This window comes from Gopherus evgoodei, chromosome 15 (assembly GCF_007399415.2).
Source record: "Gopherus evgoodei ecotype Sinaloan lineage chromosome 15, rGopEvg1_v1.p, whole genome shotgun sequence".
Classification (NCBI taxonomy): Eukaryota; Metazoa; Chordata; order Testudines; family Testudinidae; genus Gopherus; species Gopherus evgoodei.
In genome coordinates this window covers 23,619,713-23,643,975 of record NC_044336.1, presented here as the reverse complement: position 1 = coordinate 23,643,975, position 24,263 = coordinate 23,619,713, and the positions used below count along the sequence as shown (strand labels likewise).

Sequence of the window (24,263 nt, the reverse complement as noted above, 5' to 3'; positions counted from 1 at the left end):
TCAAATTAAAATGAAACCACATTGAGGGAGTCGCATTCTTCTCCTCCCTGCTCTGAGACCAGCAGAAGAGCAATATGAAGCTCCTCCAGCTCTAGCAATTTCTCCAGTGAGTTGCTATGGAAGGAAAAAGCAAGAACTTGGGCTTGCTCTTGTTCTACAATAAAATCTCTCTATTTTATTGCTGGAGAAGCAAAGGGTGGGCTGAAGCAGCTGTGCACCATTCGCCGGTTTCTTTGTCTGTTTCCTCGAACCAGAGCAGGCAGGTGATGGGCTAATGCACTTGTCTCCCGTCCATCCAACCCTTGGTATTAATCACTAAGTGTAAATAAGGCAAAGCAGAGCTCTTCATCCAGGGCAGCGCGTGCACATTAGTCACTCGCTTGTTTTGACTGCGTCCCAAACCAACTGGAAAAGCAGTCAAGGGTTGTGTGCTCTGGAACGTGTGGGGCTGAATCGCTGTCCGAAGCCACAAGAAGAGTTACTTTGTTTCAGAGATGCATTTCTTCTGCAATAAACAGGGAGAACAAGGTTAGAACAGCAAACTCCAGCCGTTAACCCACTCAGAAAACAAGTCCAGGAGCCTTTTAAATCTCCTCCACTGTCACAGAACTCTGAGTTCGTGTTGTGGTTTGGCTTGGGTTGTGTCCTGTCTGGCTCCAGAATCTGTTTCCGTGTCCAATTTTGGGAGCTCGGAGGGGAGGAGAGCAGCTACCAGGAAATGCAGGAAAGGATGGGGAAATCAAGTATATTAAACTCTTTTTAGCCAGGGTTTTTGAATATTAAACCAATCCTGAATAAGGACTAACTAATGTATAGTGTAGTACGATAACCACTTCTTGTAGCTTTGCCTTAATCAAAAGTTTCAAAGAGAAATCACATTGGGCTCCACAAAGCACGACTTCGGTGACATCTCCAGCACCTCCCAAGCTGAGCTCAGCATTGGGATTTGCAGCTAAGCAGCTTTGACATCTTTACTGTCATGCATGAGGCTAGGAACAAATTGCCATCACTGTATGTGTTTAATTGTCAGCCATTGTACCACACAGATAGTTGTGTGGCGCCCAGCTGCCTTGTTTTGTAAATTCTCTTCCATACCCATCCTCTGCCGCAATCCCTTGCATCTTCTTCCTCTTGTTTTGCTGGTCAGCCTAACTTCTTTCAATTTGTCAAGATTCACTTCTTAATATTCCCCAGCCCCAAAGCTGCCCCTCTTCAGCTCTGTCTTCTGCTCCCTTTGGTCTCCAAATTTCACACCCATTCCAAGCAGTGCTAGTTCCTCACCAGCAGCCTGACACATGCCTGCCCTTGGAAATCTTTCTAAATCACATCAGGATGGAACCAGCCAACACAAGCCTTTTCTGCGTGTTTTTGGAATGCTTACCTCTTTCACACTCGGCATTGTCCCATGTTTTACCTCCCCATTACTGATTTTTGTTCTTCAATAATAGGTCTTTTATGTCCTACAGAATGCCTAGGTCTAGGGCATAAACACCAAGCAAGGAGAATTGTTTAGGATGCTCCACAGTAGTATAGCAAGACAAAATCAAATGGAAATGAGCAAAGGAGAATTGACATTGAGATCTATAAAGACTATGGAGTAGTCTTTCAAAGGATGTGATGGACGTGCCTTCTTTTTTCATAGTTTTGTAGATTTTAAGGTTAAAAGGGACCATGTGACCATGTGATCGTCTAGTCAACACAGGCCTTAGGACTTCACTATATTAATTCCTGCTTCAAGTCCAATAGTTTTAGTTGAACTACAGCAGATCTTTAAGAAAAATATCCAATCTTCATTTTAAAATGTCCAGTGATGGAGAATGCACCACACCCCGTGGGAAGCTGTTTCAATGATCAACTATCCTCACTGTTTAAAAATTGCACCATATTTCTACTCTGAATTTGCCTAGCTTCAAATTCCAGACATTGGTTCTTGTTACACCTTTGTCAGCTAGACTAAAAAACCCTCTATCGTCAAATGTCTTTCATGCAGTTTGCGGTGGTGTTGTAGCCATGTCCATCCAAAGATATTAGAGAGACAAGGTGGGTGAGGTAATATTTTTATTGGCCCAGCATCTGTTGGTGAAAGAAACATGCTTTCGAGCTATCCAGAGCTCTGACCTGAAGAAGGTCTCTCTCTAGCTCCAAAGCGAATCTCTTTCACCAACAGAAGTTGGTCTAATAAAAGACATCACCTCACCCACCTTGGCTCTCTGCTCCCCATGTGCGTATATAAACTGTGCACAAGTCACCCTTTAACTTCTTCTTTGATAAGCTAAACAGACTAAGCTCCTTAACTCTTTCATTAAAGCATGTTTTCCAATCCTTCAATCATTCTCATGGCTCTTCTCTGAACCCTCTTCAAATTTCTCAACATCCTTCAGCATGAAGTCTCTTCAAATAAGACTGGACATAGCACTGGAGAGGATATATTGCAGAGAACAATCCGACACTGGAGAGGATATATTGCAGAGAACAATCCGACATCGGCCCTTGTTGATCGCACAGATGTTTATCCTCTGTGATTTCAGTTATTCAGTTCAATGGATCTACATGGATCAGTCTATAGCTGCCTTGAATCAGCCACTGCCTATCTTATAGATGGGTTGAAGTGGGGAAATTGGCTTTTCTGCACAAACTGTTGGACGGATGCACCATCCAGGGAAGGTGCAGTCCTGCTCTGAATGGAGACACTGCTCCCTACCACTCCTCGGGGCTTTCCTTCTTAGCCAAAGGTAAAGCAACTCAAAACCCAGACCATTTCAAACCATGCTCTCTCTGCTGACAGGTGGTGACAGGAGATGATGACGCCACAGTTGCTGTGTGGGATGTGGAGACGGGGGCCAAACGCCTTCTCATAAACAATGCCCATGGGAAGGAAGAGATTTCATGCATGGCCCTTGACAACTCCCAGCACAGGCTCATTACGGCAGCAAGGAACGGGACCATAAAGGTTTGTTCACTGAAACAAAATAGAGCTGCTCTTCTGACAAAATTCCTTTGACCCTTCCTTCATTTCCAGAATACAGAGCTGGGAGTGGGTGATTCCCCCACCTTGCCTGAAGCATAGCCCACACAAGCTGTAGTAGATCAAAATGTAGCCCTTTTTCTGGTGTCTGGCTGTATTCACAAAAACGACTCAGCACAAAATCTCTGAGGTTTGGCTGTTCACAGGGTTCCTCTCCTAGGTCTGCTCAGATCACAGCTGAGGTCCTCTCTCTAGGTTGGAGTGGGCAAACGTTTTGGCCTGAGGGCCACATAGGGTTTCCAAAATTGTATGGAGGGCCGGTTAGGGGAGGCTATGCCTCCTCAAACAGCCAGGCATGCCCCCTGGGACTTCTGCCTCTATTCAACCCCCTGTTCCCTGCCCTCTGACCACCCCAACCTCTATCCACATCCCCTGGCACCTGACCACCACCTCAAACTCCCCAGCCCTCTCTCCAACCACCCCTGCCCCCTTACTGAGCTGCCTGGAGCACCGGTGGCTGGCGGCGCTACAGCCATGCTGCCCAGAGCACAGGACAGGCAGCCACACTGCCCAGCTGGAGCCAGCCACGCCATGGTGCAGCACAGAGCACTGGGTCAGGCCGGACTCTGCAGCCCCAGGATCTCGCAGCCCAACCGCCCAGAGTGTTGCATCGGTGGCACAGTGAGCTGAGGCTGTGGAGGAGGAGGAACAGCAGGGGAGGGTCCGGGCAGGAGGGTCCCATGGGCCATAGTTTGCCCACCTCTGCCCTAGAGTGCCATTCCTACCTTCCTTACCTCCCATCTGCCCCAATGAGTCATCAGAACACACTTTACAGGCTCACCATTTGCTAACAGAGTTGGATTTTCAGTCAGATACTGTCAGTTCACTACAATGGCCTTCAATATGGATAGACAGAAAGTACCATGTTGCTTGTACTGTGTATATTAAAAACCTTAATAACAATCATTGCAAAGCTCCGATGACTCTACAGAGTGTGACAATTAGCATACAGGTCTGTCTCATCTTACATGGGGGTTCCGTTCCGCGGTTAGCGCGTAAAGCGAAAACCGCATATAGTTACAATCACCTGCACTACAAAAACAGTATTTCAATTGTTGTTTTTCTCTCTCTTTTTTTTTTTTTTTTTTGCCAACCGCGTAAAGCTGAAATTGCGCATGTTAAATGCGCATAAGATGAGACAGACCTGTATAGCCCAAGCTGCAAAATTCTGCTCTGGAATCAGATAGGAACTTCTCTAAAGTTTTCAGTTGTGATCAGAACCTACTTTTGGTTCAGCTCATCTTTAGACTGTCTGCTCTCTGAGACAGACACTTCATTTATCATCTTTCATGCATTTCCTTCCCCTTCTGGCAGCAGGCCCCATAGTTGAGGGGCCGGACAAGATAAGGCTAACATTGTGAGTGGATAAAGCTAAACATATTTTCTTTTGAGCAGGTTTGGCATATTCAGACTGGCCACCACTTGCACCATCTGGAGGTAGGGGAAGAAGCTGAAGTCACGGGACTTGTAGCATTGCGGGATCAAACATTGCTCACAGTGGGATGGAATCAGAAAATCGTCCTTTATGATTTCTGTGCACCTGGGGTGCGTAAAGGAGGAGGAATGGAATGGGAATAGCCCCTGTTAAAAAGCAGGGTACTCATTGATTGTATCTAAATGAACAAGACGGTTCCTTCTGTTATACCCATAGAAGTGACATTGGAGTAAGTGGGTAAAAACCTCATTGAAGTCCGAGGAAATCACATCTGCTTACATCAACACTGAATTTGCCCCAGTACGTCTTATTAATCAAATTAGTAAAACCTGAGCTTTATTCTGTTCTCCATTGTTTGTAGGCTCTACATGTTACTGCACATCCTTCTTGGAAGGGCGGGCAGCTACACAAAGAGGACATCCAGACTGTGGACTATTGTCCTTCTCTTGGGCTCCTTGCTTCCGCCAGCTTCGATGGAGAAATTATCTTGTGGGATGTGGAATCCCAGAGTGTGTATCTCTACCTCAGACAGACTCAGCCCGAAAGGTACAATTTTCTTTTAATGACGTATGGTGAGTTATTCATTAGACCGGGGGAAGTAATGTGCTTTGCTTGGGCATTACAGAGTTGCTTCATTTCCAAGTTACACCTTCTTTTTTTCTTTTGACAAACAGCATGAAAAGGAGAGGGCATTTTTATTAGAACCTTGCTGCTTAAGATGTTGGTATCTCATTTCCCTGCAACATGCTGCTTGATTATCTTCCTTATCATGATTAAACTGCTGGGTTTGGGTGGTGGTGTTATTATTATTTATTAAAACATTTAAAAACCAGGTGCTTGACACTAAAGAATCTGCATTGCTCTCTCTACCTGAGATATTCTCAGCATGCTGGGCAAACTGTGAAGGTTTCTCACAAAATGTAAGCACCATCCTAAGCGCTATTAATGTTTGCAACGTGCTTTGAAGATGACAAGCGGCTATAGCTGTGATGAGTGTTATAATGACTGCCTAGGCCTGCAGGTTTGAATGGTGAAATCTGGGAATGCACATGGGCAGCTGGCATGTTTAAATCCCTTGGAGCAGCTGCTCAGCAGGCTTAGAGTGTCTTAGCACCGCTGACTTCAATGGAGCTATGACCGTTCACACCACCAGAGGATCTGCCCCACTGAGGGGAAATTGGGTCCAATCCTGCATGACATGGAGGTTGACAAGAATTTTGAGAGTAGATGGTTTGCAGGATTGGGTCCATTAAATTTAAGCCAGGCTTTATGGATTTGGTCTACACTGTATGGTTAAAAGGCACCGTTCATCCATGAGAGTAACAACCTCTCTTACACCCCTCCATTGGCTATACCCAGACCTGAGCAGCACCTGATTGAGAAGAGGTGGGGAATGACTAAAGCCATAGTTCCATCCTCAGTGTAGCAGCTGAGCCAGAGGGGGGCAAGTGTTGCAATTTGCTGCAGATATAGACTGGCACTGTGCTGAGATCAGCAGGATCCAGCCTCAACAGGAAATGCAGAATCTGACCCTCAATAAACACACGGGGCCTGCCTCTCCATGCAGTTACAGCAGTGTGACTTCATCTTCCATTCCTGCCCTGGCTCAGTGTAAAAATCTACCGACGAGCCTCATCCAAAGCTCCCTGACGTTAATGGGAAGACGTGTGTCTGCTTCCATGGGCTTAGGATCAGGCCTGGTGTTTCCTGTGGTGTGGGATAATGAAATATTACTAGGCTGATAGGGACACTGAGGAGAATTACACCCTTTGCAAAGGTTTTGAACAGGAGCCAAATGCAATTCTTCCCCCGGGTTTAGGAATATCAGCCACGTGATATGAAACTCCCCACCACAAGCCACCAGCTGTGGAAACATTTGCCACTGAGCAAAAAAATTGCAAACTTCTTTGAAATATATACTAGCTAGATCTCAGTCCTGCCATGAGCTCCCCGTGGACAGGCCTCTGTGATGGAACAGAGTCTCGCTGACTTCAGTCAGGCTCTTCACCGGCACAGCAGTTCACCCACATGTCACTCGTTGCAGGTCCAGGACCTTAGTTCAGATCAACTTTTGATTTCTTGCTCTCAACGCTCTGATGCCTGTAGCTCAAGCTTTGAAGACAATGCTGAGCTTTGTTGGATGTTTAACAACCAATACATACAGACAGTTATTTATTTGGGGGTTCTTCTATAGAAATTGGCATGAATAGTTAAATAAAAACAATTAAATATGTGGGGGGGGGTTTTAGTTTATGTCTGTTGTGACAGACCCAAACCAGTGGGTGCAGGAGTCTGGTAGAGGGCGTATATACTGGTCACTGGATGAGTAGTTTTCTGTTCCCTGAGTGACCAGAGCAGGGGCTGCACTAGAATAATCAGGAACTTGCTAAAACCAATTAAGGCAAACGGGCTGATTAGAACACCTTCAGCCAATCAAGGCAGGCTAATCAGGGCACCTGAGTTTAAAAGGAGCTCACTCCAGTCAGGCAGGGGAAAGCCAGAGGAGAGGAAGTGCGTGTGAGGAGCTGGGAGCAAGAGGCACAAGGAGCTGAGACTGAGAGGGTGTGCTGCTGGAGGACTAAGGAGTACAAGTGTTATCAGACACTAGGAGGAAGGTCCTATGGTGAGGATAAAGAAGGTGTTTGGAGGAGGCCTCGGGGAAGTAGCCCAGGGAGGTGTAGCTGTCACACAGCTGTTACAAGAGGCACTATAGACAGCTGCAAATCCATAGGGCCCTGGGTTGGAACCCGGAGTAGAGGGCGGGTCCAGGTTCCCCCCAAACCTCCCAACTCCTGATCAGACACAGGAGGAGTTGATCCAGACTGTGGGGAAGATCACTGAGGTGAGCAAATCTGCCAATAAGCGCAGGACCCACCAAGGTAGAAGAGGTACTTTGTCACACTGTGTGAAGAAAGCAACCACAGGAAAAGCTTAGTATTCCCAAATGCAGCCTTATTTATAGTTCCGGGCCTTTCCCCTCCTTTCCAGTGGGAATAACCAGCCCTTTTAAAAAAAGTTGAGTGTTTTGACCTGCCAGGTGGACTTTAAAGAAAATAGAGGGTTAGGGATGGTCTGAACATCTTCTTCACTGAATTTTAGGTCACATCCTCCAGTGGATAAACTACTCCTTTCTCCAGCATCGATCCCTGGATGGTGTTTCAAAAGACAGTGCAATCCTTGTGAGTTCTGATGCCGGGAACCTTCGCTGGTGGAGCATCCTTGCAGAACAAAGCGAATTTGGTAAGACTTACCTGTGAAAGTCACGGTAACTTCAACTAAAGCTGATGCTAATTCCTAAAGCTTCTCCCCTTGGTATAGGTACTCCACCTCCCCGAGAGGCAGTAGCTATGTCAGCGAGAGAAGCCCTCTTGTCAAAAGAGCACTGTCTATACCAGGAGTTTGCTCAGTATAACTGTGTTGCTCAGGGGTGTCGATTTTCCACAACCCGGAGCAACGTAGTTATACCGACCCAAGTTTGTTGTGTAGACCAGGGCTGAGGCCAAGTTTACACTGTTCTGCTGTAAGATCTCCCACGTAGCTGCTTTGTGCTGAGAGGAGAGCTCTCTCCCGCTGACATAGTGCCGTCCACACCAGCGCGTCTGTCAATGTCACTTGTGTCACTGAGGGGTGTGTTTTTTCACATCCCTGAGTGACATAAGTTATACCGACAAAAGTGCTAGTGTAGACACAGCTTAGTGTTAAAGGCCTTGCAGCTGACATCTGACTGTGAAATCTGGATTGTAATTAAACTGATCCGTGTTCATTGGTGTGTGCTGATCTTTAACTGATCTGTTGTTCCAGAAATTCACTCTCAAAAGGATTCTGGCAATATATGCTGTAACCACAATCCTACTGAGAGACAGAAGACGTTATTGAACCAAATCATGATCCCTTTGGAATTAAAAGCACATCCATCAACTTCATTGGAATGAGGATTTGACCCAAAAGAGCCAAACTCTTCCCTAGTCTAACAGCAGGGATGTATCTGATGCTTATTTATTCTCTCTCCTCCCTATCCTGCCAATATTCTAGTTATTGGAACTTCAGATACTGACACTAAGAACAATTGGAAAATGTATGTTATTTACAAAAACCAAAGTGCTAGCTAGATAGAAAAGCTTCCAAACATGACATGAGAAAAGCTTTAAAAACAGGATATTCAAACCCTTTCTCTTGGGAAATGTATTTTCCCAGTGACTAGGGTTGGGTTTTGTTTTGTTTTGTTTTGTTTTTTTCACTGTCCCACTTCAGTATCCCTGTGGGGGGGGGGGAACTACAAAACTGAAAACCAAAGAGCAAGCCTTAAGCTAACTCCAGGAAACGTACAAGAAATTACCATGCAGAAAGACCAAGAAGTGCTATTCAATGCCCAGCCACACTCACGAGAACAGATCATTTTAGCTAAGCATCAAAGGGAGCACAGAGTTCATGGGTGGGAAATGGCAATCCAGGCAGCAACAATTGTACATGGGGCGCTGTTACTGAAAATGAAACCCACTGCAGCTGAGGAATTTCCATCTGTGCTGGCTACCAGGAACAGTGAGTCAAACAGACACACAGAGGGCAAAATCCTGGCCCCACTGAAGTGAATGGCTAAACTCCCGTTAATTTCAGTAGGATCAGGTTTTGCACAGAGACACCAAGGATACCCCTACATAACTTCTGAGAGGCATGATTCCTAGGATGGGTAGACATACACATGCTAGTGTTGTATCAAGCAGGCAAGGTACTAACAATCTTCAACAGGACTTCATTTTTACAGTGGAAACCTCTTTACCAAGCTGCTGCTGCACCCTCTGTAACTCTCACTCAGCCTCCTCAACTCTTCCCCCCTCCTTCCTGTTTCCTGTCCTTTCAGACTTCCAACATCCAGTGCTCCCAGTTCTAATAATTACAAGCACATCGAAACACCACAGCTAGCTTTGCTCAATCTAGCACCTAACAGGAGTGTGGCTACAGAGGCACAGTGAGCCACTCAGGCTAGCTGCCCAAGGACAGTCCTGCCTAGTCTCCTGGGTACATCCTCAGGCTAAACTCAGCTTCTGCTGTGCAATTTTTAGGCACTATCTCAAGCAGAGCTGGTGCATGTTATGTCCACCTGCCCTGGGAAATGCACCTCCCAGCTGCTGGGTGGACACACCCTCAGGCCAATATTTTCTAAAGTAGCCCTTGATTTTGGGGTACATCCATGAGACACCTTACAAGATGCTGAGCTTCCATTCCATGAAACACGTTGAGATTTCACAATTTGTTTTTGTTCCACATCAGAGCAAAACTGAGAGCTTTCAAAATTTCCCACACAAAAATGAGAGAGAGAGAGAATCCCTAGAATAGCCAACAGCCCAGCAGTTCAGACGCTCACCTGGATCTCCTACATCCCAGGTGTGTGTCCCAACTACATTAGAGAGTCCATCTGTCTATAGATAACTCCTGCTAGAGCTGTTCCCCTTTGTATAAATAACTAAATATTCATTGGGACAAAGAGAGAGAGAATCTATAGCCCAGTGGTTCGGATGCTCACCTGGCATGTTCGAGACCGATCCAAGTCCCTGCTCCAAAGCCATGTGTCTCACATCTCAGGTGAGTATCCCACTGTTTTGGCCGTTGTGGAGTGGGTCCCATGCTGTCTGCCAAATGCCAACATGAATAACTGTCCAAAAACACTCCAACATTTCCATTGAAGAAAATATTTCTCTCTTTAAGGGGAAACAACAACAAGAATTGTTATTCTGTGTTGTTGGCACAGAGTGGCTGCCAGATTCCAACCCAGAGGTGGCTGCATTTCAGTAGTGGATGACTAATTTTATATATGCAAGCACATTGGTATTCTTCTAGCTAACAGGTGCTTATATAGATATATGGTATTAAATATAGCATCTGCTTATTATAACAGGTGTGATACAGTGTGAGGAGGCTTGTGCTGCCAGTGTGACTCTAATGGTGCAGAAGAGAGGCCTTTTCCTGTGTTAAAAATAGATGCCGTGTGACAGAGTTAGAAGGGGAACAAAGAATTTTCATCCTCTCTTCAGTTAAGTGCTGCTGAATGGCTACCTAATGAAGCCACTTTCCACAGTGTCAGTGTAATAGGCTGCTCTAAGGACTGTGTTATTTCTCAGTTTCTTTATTTAGCTAAGGGATGTCAGGTCCATTTAGGCCCAAAATTTAGGAGGGTTTTTTTCACACAAAAAATGAAGATCAGTAGAAATGTGGCCGTGGTTTTTAATTCAGTCTGTGAAATTGAATGGGGGCTGTTAGGGAGCATTGTATGTAACATTCCCCAGCAGTCTTTGCAGCCCTAGCATTTTACCTGTACACGAGAGCCAAAAAGTGAAGCTAACAGCAATCAGCAGAAAGGTAAGTGACACTTACTAGTCCGCTTCACATTTCAAGCATTAAAATCAACAGCATTGTTGCTGATAATGGAAGCAGATTTCAATAACTCTTGCTGTTTTAATCATTTTAAGTGATACTAATAACACAAGGAGGAACTTTAAAAAAAAATACGGTAGCATATGCCTTGACCTGACAGAGTTCCTGGAAGGGTTAGGGTAAGATTTTAAAAAATGCCTATGTCCTATTTTCATGTGTGACAGAGGACTTAAGATCTCAATGGGAGTTAGGTGCCTAAAATACCTTTGGGGACATGGGCCTTAGGCACTTATTTATTTGTATTACCTTTGTGCCCAGGAGCCCAAATCATGGTCCAGGACCCCACTGTGCCAGGTGCTGTGCAAACACAGAACCAAAAGATGCTCCCTGACCCAGGGGGTTTACAATCTAAGGGCAGGTCCACACTACCCACCGATCCGGCGGGTAGTGATCGATCTATCGGGGGTCGATTTATCGCATCTAGTCTAGACACGATGAATTGATCCCCGAGCACTCTCCCGTCGATTCCAGTACTCCACCGCTGTGAGAGGCGCAAGCGGAGTCAATGGGAGAGTGGCAGCAGTCGACTCAGCGCCGTGAAGACGCCGCGGTAAGTAGACCTAAATACGTCAACTTCAGCTACACTATTCTCCTGCTGTTAGGTTGATTCCCCTCTCCCTCCCCCAGCGTAGACAAGGGTTAAGTAGACGTCTGAGTCTCATTGAAGTCAATGGATCTTAGGGTTCCTAAGTGTCGATGTCACTTTTAAAAATGGGATGTCAGCTCCTAAGTCACTTCAGCGCTTTTGAAAATGTTACTCTCCATCCTCTCGTGTTGTTGCAGGTTTTATTATGCCCCAGCAAAAGAGGATGTGTCTGTGACTGGATTGTCAGCCAATCAAATGAACAGTGTTCTTGTATCTGGAGACACATGTGGATTCATTCAGGTTTGGGACATTTCAGATTACGGGCTGTCCCCTAGAACTCAGGTAAATCTTGACGTTTCATTCTCAGTATATGGAAATGGCCTTGGCATGTAGGGACAAAGCAGTTCACCAGTTCATTTGTGTTGTTAATTCTTTCCTAATTATCCCTAGTGAGTTCACTTGTCAAGGGCATTGCTCACTTCCTTGGGCAAGAGAACATCGGGCATCTTTTTAATGTCTCTGACAGGCATTAGGCAAACTTGAATTGGTACTTCCAAAGTCTCTATTATCCATCTTATGGCTTTCTTCCATGCCACCCTTTATTCCTGGAGCTGTCATTCTCTCCTGGTGAGCCAAATGACCTTCAAATGTGTCTTCAAAACTAGCAATGGGCCTGAAATCACTGAATCCAAACCCCAGTGCCCTAGACTGGGGCAGAATCCATAGATGCTGGAACGAGGAGTGCTGGGGGTGCCACCACACCCCCTGGATTATAGTGGCTTCCATTATATACAGAGTTTACAGTTTGGTTCAATGGCTCTCAGCACCCTCACTATAAAATTGTTCCAGCACCCCAGCAGGATCCAGATCCAAATTGTATGACTTGGTTCAATCTCTATTTTCATGTTTTCTGCCCAAGTCATTCAGTGATAACTCAACAAGCATAGTTTAGGTTTTTATAAACTTGTGTGTGTGTGTGTGTGTGTGTGTGTGTGTGTGTGTGTGTGTGTGTGTGTGTGTGTGTGTGTGTGTGTGTGTGTGTGTACACTGCTGGATGGGATCAGAACTTCCCAGCTATTTGTCATAGGAACTACACTGCTCACAGTTTGCAGAGATTCACCTGTACCTCAGCTGGCAAAGACCCGAGCTTTTAATTCCAGGAAAACAGATATTCTGTTTCCACTAGCATAGATGCCACGAAGTTCTGAGTAGCCTTGGTGCGCAGCAGAATGGCAAATGTTTTTGGTGCTCGTGGAATTGTTACAATATATTTGCTAAAATATCCGCATCACTGGAAGTTTAGCCTTCTGTCTGACAGGTGTGCGCTGTATTTTCTGTTTGATTTAGGTTGTCAGATCCTTAGGGCAGGAAACACTTTTTCCTCTGGTTTTGCACAGCCTCATCATCCCAACAAGACATTGTCAATTCACAATAAATAATAATATTTACGTGAAGAGCCTGCCTACTACTAGATGTGATTGTGATCATAGAAGATCAGAGTTGGAAGGGACCTCAGGGGGTCATCTACTTTGTGTTTAAGATCTCCCAGATTTAACACGTGCACACTTTCAAGCACACACCTGCCCAGCCCATCTGGCTACTACCACCATTTCATGTGGCTAAGCCCCTCCCACAGGTCAGGACACAGACATTTTTGTGCTGTGGTGTCTGAATAAGAGAAACCTAACAGTGAGTTGGTGACTTCACAGAGGTCTGGAAGAAAAGTTCCAGAAGTTTCAGTGACAACCAATAGTAGCTACAGTAGCTTGAGAATTATCCATTGGTTTGGAATCACTAGACCAGACTCTGAAGTGAAGAAAGCTGCTGCCAGGAGCTTCATGGGAAAGATTTAGTTATAGTTACCCCCTGTCGTTTATCAGTGCTTCTGCTCAGCGAGCCTCTGGACCATCTAGTCATCACCCAGAAAGCCTGGTAGGAATGATTTCTACAGCACTGTTCTCAACGCACAAGACTTTGTTAGTGGTGAGAGTCATTCACAATTTACCAATGATGGTAGTGAATTCTCCATCACTGATAATATTTAAATCAAGATTAGGTGTTTTTCCTTCGAGATCTGCTCTGGGAATTACTGTTAGGAAGTTCTCTGGTTTACATTAGACTGGAGGTCAGACTAGATGATCACAATGGTTCCTTCAGGCCTGGGACTCTATGAATCTACTAAAACATTTCACCAAGTGGTAAATGTTCCCAAACCACCAGGATGTTCTCAGCATGTTCTAACCCTTCATCATCAATGAATAATGTAAGGAACACATTACTATACTAGCCCTCACATTTTGAGGCCTCAGAGCTCTGTGGTTGCTGTTCTTCCCCAATTAGTTTGTCAGTCCTACTGACTATTGATACAGAACTGCAGATTAGAGGCCTCTCTATATGTATGTATGTAAATATGTGAGATCAGAGTGGCTCCACTGGCCAAAGGGGTTGGTGGGGAACGCTCAGAACATCTAAGCAATATGGCTCCCGTTACCAGAGAACCATTTTACAGAGAGGGAACTGAGACAGAGAGAGACTTGCCCAGGCTCCCACAGGAAGACATTGTTGAAGCAGGGAATTGGCCCTGAGGTTCCCAGGCTAATGCTCTAACCCAATGGTCCCCAATGCAGTGCCCGTGGGCATCATGGTGCCCGCCAGGGCATCTATGTGCACCAGCGTACTGGCCGGCGGACAAACATCTGCTGAAATGCTGCCAAAAAGTGATGTCACCAAGAGGCATCGCTGCCGAAATGCCGCTGATTTTCGGCAGCAATGCTTCTTGACACTACTTCCTTCGGTGGCGATGCCTCTTGACGTTGCTGCTTCTCGGCAACATTTCGGCGGATGCTTGTCCGCCGGCCATGATCTTCAGTGGATCGTCATCCGGCACCCACCATCCGGAAAAGGTTGCTGCTCTAACCACTGGTCCATTCTTCCTGAACAAGAACTCTTGGGGTTTCCCTGAACTTCCAGTTTGTAAGCATGAACTTTGGCTGTGGCAGTTTGTAGCATCACCATCCTAACTATGGCCTTCAGGCATTCCCCTCAAATATGTCTCCTACATTTACTCTACATCTCTGGCAGGAAAGCAAAGACTGTTTATTTCTTTGAAGGGACTCCATGATGAAAAAAACCTTTATGGAGAAAATAGGAGACAAAAGGCCATGTTGCCTGCAAAAAAATTACATTAGTTCAGCTCAGCCTCTAGTGTGCTCCTTTCTTGCTGACTCAGCTAATAACATGAGCTGAGCACCAGGATTGCTTCCCTTACAAATCTCCAATGCTGGGGCTTATAGACACAGCTCATGCAGAAAGCAAGTGATACAATTATCAAGCTTGCTAAGTAAACAAGTTACTTTGAGCGATAAGCATCTTACTATCACCACAGTTGGAGTATTCCACGGAGCCTGTCACATAGTGTTATTAACAATGATGTATACAGTACATACAATACATACAATGTGCTAGGTGTTTTACAGAACAAATTCCTGATCCCATACATGAAATCAACTAATAGCAGAGAGGAGAAAGGTGGGAAGGGCAGTTGGAGGGTTACCATGCTGAGATCATAGTTACTTCAGGTTCACCGTGTACATGTCCCAATGGTGCGGCTGTCCATGTGTTCGCTTTTTAACTTCACCCTTGTCTCCCTCACTGATCCTAATTAAGCCCAAGGCAGTCTCGCCTGAGTAAGGACAAAAGATTGGGCTCATTATTCTCCATTTTTAAAGGTAATGAGGAGCTTCATTCTGGAAGCAGGGACTGGTCACTGCTTTGGAAATTCATATTAGCTGCTGGGAGCATTCAGTTTTTCCTGTCTTCCTTTTCTAATTAAATGATGAGATTGGGTGTGAAATGGTTCATTAATCCATGCCAAGAATATCGGACACAAGGTCAAAGGCTGAATCTCTTCAGGATAATTAGCCAGGAATTAATACAGGATGGTTTTTGCGCTGTGGTTTTAGGATGATAAAATACAGGAAAAAAAAATCTGTTATACAACTCCTCTCCCTTTATCTAAGGTTGGTCAGACCCAATGAAATGCATCACTCACCTGGATACACCCCACTTCTTACCTGAAGCTTTGTTGACCTGGATCAATCCCACAGCCTAGGTTTCATTCATGTGATGTGGATTCTGCTTTCTCTGTTGGGATTTTTTTAAGGTTGTGATTAGTGGCCAGCTACCTGAGTCTCTTTCTCTTGTCTATTGTTCCAGGGCTCTCTGGAAAAGCCTCCCTTACTGTGTAGCTGGAGAGCCCATAACAGCACTGTGGTGAGTGTTGAGCACTTCATGTTCAGTTCAGATTCATTCATTCTGAGCGGCTCCTCGGACAGAAGCGCCAGACTGTGGACCCCAGATGGGAAATTTGTGGGAACCTTTGGGCAGGAAAAGAGATGGGACTTGAAAAATCCATCAACATTTGCCCACCCCAAGTAAGTAAAAATCCATCAACATTTGCCCACCCCAAGTAAGTTTCCAGCCCAAGATGGATCATTTGTTTCTAAGGCTACTTCTGTGATGAATTTCTGAGAACGTTATCCCTCCAGAGCTTACCTAGCAAGAAATTCAAATCGATACTGACTTGCACAGTCTGAAGGGCCAGGCTGGCCCTGGGATTTGTGGAGTCTGTACTAAGTCATATGCGTGGGGAATTCAGTTAGCCTTGGCTAACGGGCACAATACCGATTGTGAGAGGGGCTGATTTGTCAGCTGAGCAGGTCTGGATGGGGTGCTTCCCATTAAGAGATTGAAGGAGAGTTTGAGCAACTATGGGGGATGAAGGTGCAGGTAGCTAAGAGCCTTTTTGCTTCTATTCTATGTAAATTCTTATGTAATCTCATCCCCGTCGGTGCCTTGGATGACATTAGGGCTCATCCTCTTTGGCTCCAGATGATCCTTCACATCTCTTGGGATCTTCTCCCTAGCACCCTTCCTGTATCATAGGCCTGGTCTACACTGGGGGGGGGGATCGAGCTAAGATACGCAACTTCAGCTATGAGGATAGCGTAGCTGAAGTCGACGTATCTTAGTTCCACTTGCCTCCCATCCTCACGGCACCAGATTGACGGCCTCGGCTCCCCTGTAGACTCTGCTTCCACCTCTCGCCCTGGTGGAGTTCCAGACTGGACAACAGAGCGTTCGGGGATCGATTTACCGCATCTAGATGAGACCTGGCGGGTAGTGTGGATGTACCCATAGATGCAAAATGATAAAGTTCTCTCCTCCCTTCTTCATCACTGTTGACTTGTAACCGCTGGCCTGGTGCAAGATTAAATTATATATCGTGCTAAGGCATATGAAAATGCTTTAATTTTAATGTTAAGGCTATTCGAGCTGTGATGCACATAGGAAGTTTGTATAACAGCTAAGGTAGGCTTGGCAAATATGGGATACTTTTGGTATTAGAGAGACAAGGTGGGTGAGGTAATATTTTTTAATTGGACTAATTTCTGTTGGTGAAAGAGACAAGCTTCCACGCTACACTCAGCTCTTCCTCAGGTCCTGGGAAAGGACTCAGAGTGTCAGAGCTGAATACAAGATGAAACAGATTGTTTCGCATAAGTGGTGAACACATATTCTAAAGGACCTTTCAAGGTGACATGGCCCATTAACACCCTGCAGTCATGTAACCAAAAAGAGTGTCAGAATAAGCCATGAACCCAGTGTCTTTATTACAACCGTGATTTTTAGCGTCTAACAAAGATTGAATTTAAGCTCCCCGGCTTGTCTTTTGAAGGTGTTGTGCAGGTTTCCTTTGAGGACAAGGACTGAGGTCAGAGAGGGATTGCTCATTTTGGGAAAAGCATTGGCCCATAGGTGACAGGATGTTTTTGTCTTTTCTCATTTTTCTGTGTGAGTTCATTCGAGAGCGTTGTGATTGTCTGGGTTCACCCACATAGTTATTACTGGGGCATTTTTTTTTTGCACTGGATGAGAACACCACATATTGTGATAGGCACATGTAGAAACCAGGAATCCGGAAAGGAGTGTTGTGGGGGAGTGTTGATCATTGTAGCAGTGGAGCTATGGCTGCAGGTTTTGCATCTGTTGTTCTGGCAGGGTCTGCTGCCCCTTTGCGCTGGTGGGTCTGTGGGGAGCTTGCTTCTGATGATGAGTTTGGTGAGGTTGGGGGATTGTTTGAAGACCAGAAGAAAGTGTTCATGAAATATTTCTTTATGGATGGAGTCCCTATTGAGAAAGGGTTGTAATTGTTTAATGATATCCTGTGTGGGGTGGTAGATGATAATTAGGGATGTGCGGTAGGAGGGAGGTTAACAAACTTTGTTAATTAGCCTACATATCAAAGGTATTAGCATGCCTAACTAAAGTTCTAGAATGTAGCCACAGCGCATCCTGTGGGGTGTGGGAGAGCTATGAGAAGATTAATACAGAAAATCTCCTACTTAAATAAGCTGGAAAATGAGAGGTTGCTGTGCAGATGTGATGACCAGCTGAGGAGAGCTCTAAAAGAGTAGGAGAGAAAATCCTCTTTCATCAGTTTGATCCCACAGTGTCAGTTAAACTCAGCTGAGTTAATCTTACTCTCCCCTCTCTCTCCAGTCATGAGCTTGACATAAAAACCTTGAGATTATTAAAACGATACATTCGGGGGTCTTTCAATTTGCCTTTTTGTACTGGCGCCTTTAAAGGTTCACATTTTCAGCTTTTCTCCTCAACCACAAGGACTAGAAACTTACTGTTTTTTAATGAAAGCTGAGATTATGATGTAATCATATGACTCCAGGAGCTGGTGCTTTAGGGGGAAACAAAGAAAAATCATGAAATCAATCATGAGCATTGGCAACACTTGTCCCCCGGAAAGCAGTCTCCCCAACACCCTTTACTCTTCTCCTACTGCTGCTGATACTCAAGAGTCGTCTACACAAAGGGTTGGGGGGAGGGAAATTTCCCACTGTTGCTCACATCTGTGCCATTTCCCTCGTGTGAACTGAAGTGGAAGCACTGGCAAGGTAGTATTTTTAACAAGAAGTCTGCTCTCAGAGCAAGTCAAAATGGCACTGCATTCAAAAGGCCAATGGTTGTGGTGGCCATGCACACAGTAAGGCTCTCTACAAGAAAGGAACTGCAGCTGTGTTAGCTGCAGAGGGAAATGTTTGCCCGAGAAGCTCAGTACAGACACAGCCATGGGCTGCATGCTGGCTGAAAGGTACCTGAGTCTAGGAGGGGGGAAAAGCCATCATTATCAAGCTTTACCGATTTGTGCTTTGATTTAAATTTCTCTCTGGAATTCCCATACTCCCATACCGAGTCACCTCAGTAATTCTTGTTTCAATTACATGCCCCCTGCCGGCCTTGCCCAAGGAACTATGGCCCCCTACAGTATTTCTGTCACTGATTCCTGGAATAATCTACATTCAGAGTCTTCCCCAAAGGCGAGGCAGATGCTCTATAAATCTAGTCCTTGTACAGGGTACGTTGAGTAAACCAGCAACTGGGAGGAACAAGCAAGGAAGTAGTAAAAGTAAATCTTTTTTGAAAATTTTGCATGTGCAAGCAACAGACCAAGCTCCTAACTAAAGTCACTGAAGATTTGCCAACTGCTTACACTGAGCTAGAACTAGAAGCGAAGAGAATAAGCACTGTTAATTTGAAGTAGACAGAAGCTCTGAAAAGGTTATCAGATGCTTTGTAAATGTCTTGAGTCCAGCTTTTCTTAATAGCCAAAGTTATAAACAGTGTTTTGTAAAGTGCCAGATTTTTCAATTTCCCTTCAGTCCACAAAAACAGCAGAGTACTCATATCAACAACGTTCACCAAAGTCAGGCCTATTATACTAAGTTTTTCCAGTTTCTTTCCACAAATCCAGTTGTTTCACCCAGGAAAAAAAAGCATTGTATTCACAAAGAAAAAGTCAGATAGGAAAATGATACCAAAGAAGTTTTTGACAAACCTACCCTGTGAGTTGGGATTAATTCTTTCATAGCCAAACAAAATTAATTTCCACTCACTGCAAAAGAGTAAATAAAGATCTGTGTCTAGCTGTTATCAAGAATGCCAAATTATTTTACAGATACTATAATTTTTGGAAGACAATCATCTCACTGATATTATTGATAAACATCCATGACCTTTCCAGATGACTAATCAAGTATTAATTAACCCGAGAGAAAAACTAGTGATATTAAGGTTTTACAAGGAAGCATTAGTTGAACAAAGAGAGTTAACTGGAGTTTTAACAGAAGTCCTTGTTCTTCCATTTGAAAGAAGTAATGAGTAAAGAAAATATCAAATGGGACGCACGTACTAGACAAGCCAGTATGTACTTTGGGACCAGGAAAAAGGAAATTGTAATGTTTGTGTGTTTTTAGATGTTCAGATCGGAGAATACTTGAGAGTTAATAGTTAATAAGTGCTTGAACCTGGCAAGTAAAGAATGTGAATCTCTTATAACTGTGTCACCTCTGATCAAGAGAGATTTGTCCAGCATCTGAGTGCAAACCTCTGAAGCCATAAGAATATCTCACTCAGTGTGGCAGTGCTACTGGGAGAATGAAGCGTGGTTATTTATTTCTCTTATAAAATCTGATGGAGTGACTGTTTTTCTCTAAGTGATGTCTGTGACATCAAAACTGTGGCCCAAACACTAGTTACACTGGTGTAAATCCAGAGTGATCCCACTGAAATTAGCAGAGTCTCTCTGGATTTACACACTAGTGTAACTGAGCCCATGACTTGAGCTGCTGACTGTTACTGTTCGAGAAGATAGTCCAATTGTCCAATGCTGGGAGAAAGAAAAAGAAAGTGAAATAATTCTTGATTTACTGGATTAACATTGAGTCAACATTGAGGCTATGTCTACACTACTGAGGTAAGTCAACCTAAGTTACGCTACTCCAGCTATGTGAATATCGTAGCTGGAGTCGACGTAGCTTAGGTCGACTTACTGTGGTGTCTACACCATACTGGGTCGACAGGAGATGCTCTTCCATCAATTTACCTCACTCCTCTCATTCCTGTTGGAATACTGGAGTCTGCCATCAATTTAGCAGGTCTTCACTAAACCCACTAAATTGACCCCTGGTGCATCGATCACAGCAGTGTCGATCCTGTGGTAGTGTAGACATAGCCTGAATCAGGAAGAATAAGATCCACAGCAATTGTCCTAGGACAGATTAGGTGTATGCTGGCCACTAATAGGGACAGAGACAGAGAGGTCAAAAGCTGCTTAACCCTTGATGCTAGTGAATAGGATTCTCTTCGGAGCATGCAGGATTTAGTAGGAATCTTTCAGCGTTGAAGATGAGGTTCGAAGTATAACTAGATACCCACAAGAATTGAATTTGGTGCAATAGTTACTAAAACTTATATGATGACCATCAGAGCACAGCGTATGGGATCAACACTGTTCTCTGAGTTTGAGAGTTCAATGAATTCAGCAGAGAGTTCTTCATTTATGTGGACCTTTATCTCAACCTTGAAACAATCCAACCTGAGTCCACCAGAAGTTTAGCTGACTCTTGTACAAACCCACACTCCCAGTGTTCACACAGTACTAGATACAAGCTAACATAAATCAGGAAATGCATAATGAAGTATGAAATATATCTATTCTTCAGGATCTTAGCTCAAGAGGAGTCTGCTTCAGTTGTTTTCCCATATATATTTCATTGTGTTTTGTGCATGTCCACATCCTCAAAATCTACTGCAAATTTGAGCTCTTTAAAAAAAAAACAACACAAGTGGTTGTACATGCAATGAGCACTTTTCTAAACTCGATAACCAGGCCATTTTTAACTTTGTTTTTTTTCCCCAAAATACTCTCTGCTTTACTCTGCTTTACTACCCACACAGACCCACATTGAAGAGAAATAGCCCTGCAAAATGTAAGGGTGTCTAAATAATAACAAAAACTCAGAGTCTCATCAACTCCAACCCAGGAATGCCAAATGGCTTCAGAAACCACAAACATCTATTTTTTAGCCTTTTGTAATCTTGCATCTTAAAAATGACATGAATGTACTTTTCCCTCTTCACCCTCCTCAACTGTATTCAGCAAACATTTCTCTCTGGCCATGTACAAGTACGTTTCAGGCCAAAGCAAAAGTTGGGGGAGATGACAGGGAAGGTATGGGATACCCTAGAAAAATAGGCATCTAATGGAAAAACTGATTTAAAAACGGTTTCCCTGATCGTAACCCCTAATGATGATCTCCACATTAATCACAGAAATTAGAGATTCAACACTCATCTCATTTGTCCAGTGCACCTCCCGTTGGTGTAGAGCTATTTCCTAGATTAAAATTGCCTGCCACATGATGAGGCCTCTGTCATATCCAGTGAACGACTCCTTCACTATTTAATAAATCTCACTACCAGAAAGGCTCCCCTGATATCGTCAATGCTCCTTTTCTTACCTTCATCCCATTACCCATAGGTATGGCCTCCATTCATCTCCACCCTTTGCACACCTCTGATACTATAGGTCAGAGGTTGGCAACCTTTCAGAAGTTCTGTGCCGAGTCTTCATTTATTCACTTGAATTTAAGGTTTTGCGTGCCTGTAATACATTTTAATGTTTTTAGAAGGGCTCTTTCTATAAGTCTATGATATATAACTAAACTAAACATGCATCTGAGGAAGTGGGTATTCACCCACGAAAGCTCATGCTCCAAAATGTCTGTTAGTCTATAAGGTGCCACAGGATTCTTTGCTGCTTTTACAGATCCAGACTAACACGGCTACCCTCTGATAACTAAACTATTGTTGTATATAAAGTAAACAGGTTTTTAAAATGTTTAAGAAGTTTCATTTAAAATTAAATTAAAATGCAGAGCCCCCCAGACCAGTGGCCAGGAAATCAGCTTGTGTGCCACCTTCGGCACCCGTGCCATAGGTTGCCTACCCCTGCTATAGGTGATTATCTCATTCCCCATAGCCAAGCTCTTTCATCATAAACCAGCCCCACTAATCCAGCAATCATTTTGCTGCTGTTCTTTCCTCTACATCTTTCTGTTACTGAGGTGCCGGAGCTGAATGCAGTGTTCCAAGTGCAGGCTTGCCAGCACTTTGAGACCCTCAGATGGCAAGCTCTATAGAAGTGTCATTTATTATAGCGATAGAGACTATCACTGCTCTTGGGCTGTTGGTCTGCTGTGGAAAAGGGAGTAGGCAGAAAGAGAGAGATGCTCGCCTACTCAAGCTCCCTGCAGATGGTCAAACCACAAAGTACCAAAGAGAAGCCACATACTTCCTTCCAATTTCATTGCTTTGGCCGGGGACCAAGCTAACCACCAGTGGAGTCATGTTGGGCTCGGGAGCATTACTCCAGCTTGCCTCTCCCAGCAAGCATAGTCATTTAGCTGGCTGTGTATGACTATTAGATGGAGAATCTGAATTCTTTCAGGGCCGTGGGAATGGATAAAGTGTCTGATCCTGTCATGGCTTCCAGCTGTCAGGAAACTTTGGACTCTGGGCTGACTTAAGTTGTCTCAACTCAATGGTCTTCAGTGGAGCTGTGCCTGCTTATGCCACTGTGATGAATCTGGCCCAAGGAATTTTCTTTTCAGAAGAGAAATGAGTGTCCATACATTACCTTAGTCTATTTTATTTGCTACCTATAGTCGCAGTAAACAGCTTCGGACAGACGTGAATATTACATACAGAGAACAGTCTGGTTTAAGCTTATTCTCTCACAAAGACTTTCTTAGTAGAAGTTACACATCTTCTCAACAGAACAAACGCCAGAAAGTCTAGTTTGTTCAGCTCCCCTTGAACTGGCCCACTTCCTGTGGGAAAGCGCGTCTGTTTGGTTCTCGCCTTGCCATTTGCTGCGACTGGGTGGCGTGGGGGACTGCAGGTAAGTCACCTCCACTGGCTTTGCAGCCACAAGCTGAAACCAAAGTACAATATAAAGAGAAGGCATTTGGTAAACTTAGGTATAAACCAAGTATCACACCATTCCGGTTAATAAGCCGGTTTTAAACCTACTGCTAGGTCAAGGTTGGACTCTGCAGCTCAACCATTGCTATTGTTATTCTAAGGCATTGGTATCTGACTAGTGTCCATAAAATTCAACAAATAAATTCAATTTATTATTGAGCTGGGACTGTCTTCTGTTGTGGTTTTAACCTCTTCCAATCTTAAACTGTTGAATTTCTACTTCTGTAGTGTTCCTACGTTGGCCATAGGGCTATGTATGGCCATGTGAAATATTTGCAGTGACATGTGCAGTATTTGAGATTTTCACATTCAGTTTTGATTTCATGGAACTGGTCCAGAAGGAGAGCGGGGGGGATGTCGTGGATTTCTGCGCAATACTATCTTTGAGCAAACCCACTGGTTCTGGACATGTGACGTTTCATTCTAGTGAAGATGAATTTTTATGTCAAACTATGCTGAATTTTCCAAGTTTCAATGCATTTAATGAAAAGTGAACTTTTCAGGCTGTGAAATGACCTGGGCTGATATGGCAAGAGAATGTTAATGCAGGTGGGGTGATACTTTCTCTTTTCCCCACAGCTCTGTCTTTAGGAATCTCTGCCATACTCTGAGTTGCCAGTATGGCCAGATATCTTATTACCATATGGACTAACACATGAGGCAGTTCTTTCTATGTTCTTTATGGCATCTAGCACCACTTACGTCAATTGGAGCACTGTCTTTTCCTTCTATAGAAACAGGGTTAATATGACTATCTGTGACTGTGGTGTGAATCAGAGAAATCACAGATGGAAAAGGCCATCAAGTAAAATGGTGTAATCCAACCCCCTTTCTAATCCAAGATTATTCTCAACAATAGCTTACTGTTCCCAATGCCTCCTGTAATG

The 24,263-nt window shown here is 44.3% G+C and overlaps 1 protein-coding gene across 1 annotated transcript in view; it reads left to right on the top strand.

The window, feature by feature from the left end:
- The window catches only part of LOC115635649 (WD repeat-containing protein on Y chromosome-like), a 52,992-nt gene that overhangs the window by 16,430 nt on the left and 12,299 nt on the right, over positions 1-24,263 (top strand). Inside the window, 7 exon segments of the mRNA XM_030534709.1 lie at positions 2,786-2,950; positions 4,421-4,570; positions 4,822-5,006; positions 7,560-7,587; positions 7,589-7,713; positions 11,673-11,817; positions 15,691-15,908. Of these exon segments, the coding sequence (XP_030390569.1) occupies positions 2,786-2,950; positions 4,421-4,570; positions 4,822-5,006; positions 7,560-7,587; positions 7,589-7,713; positions 11,673-11,817; positions 15,691-15,908 (1,016 nt within the window).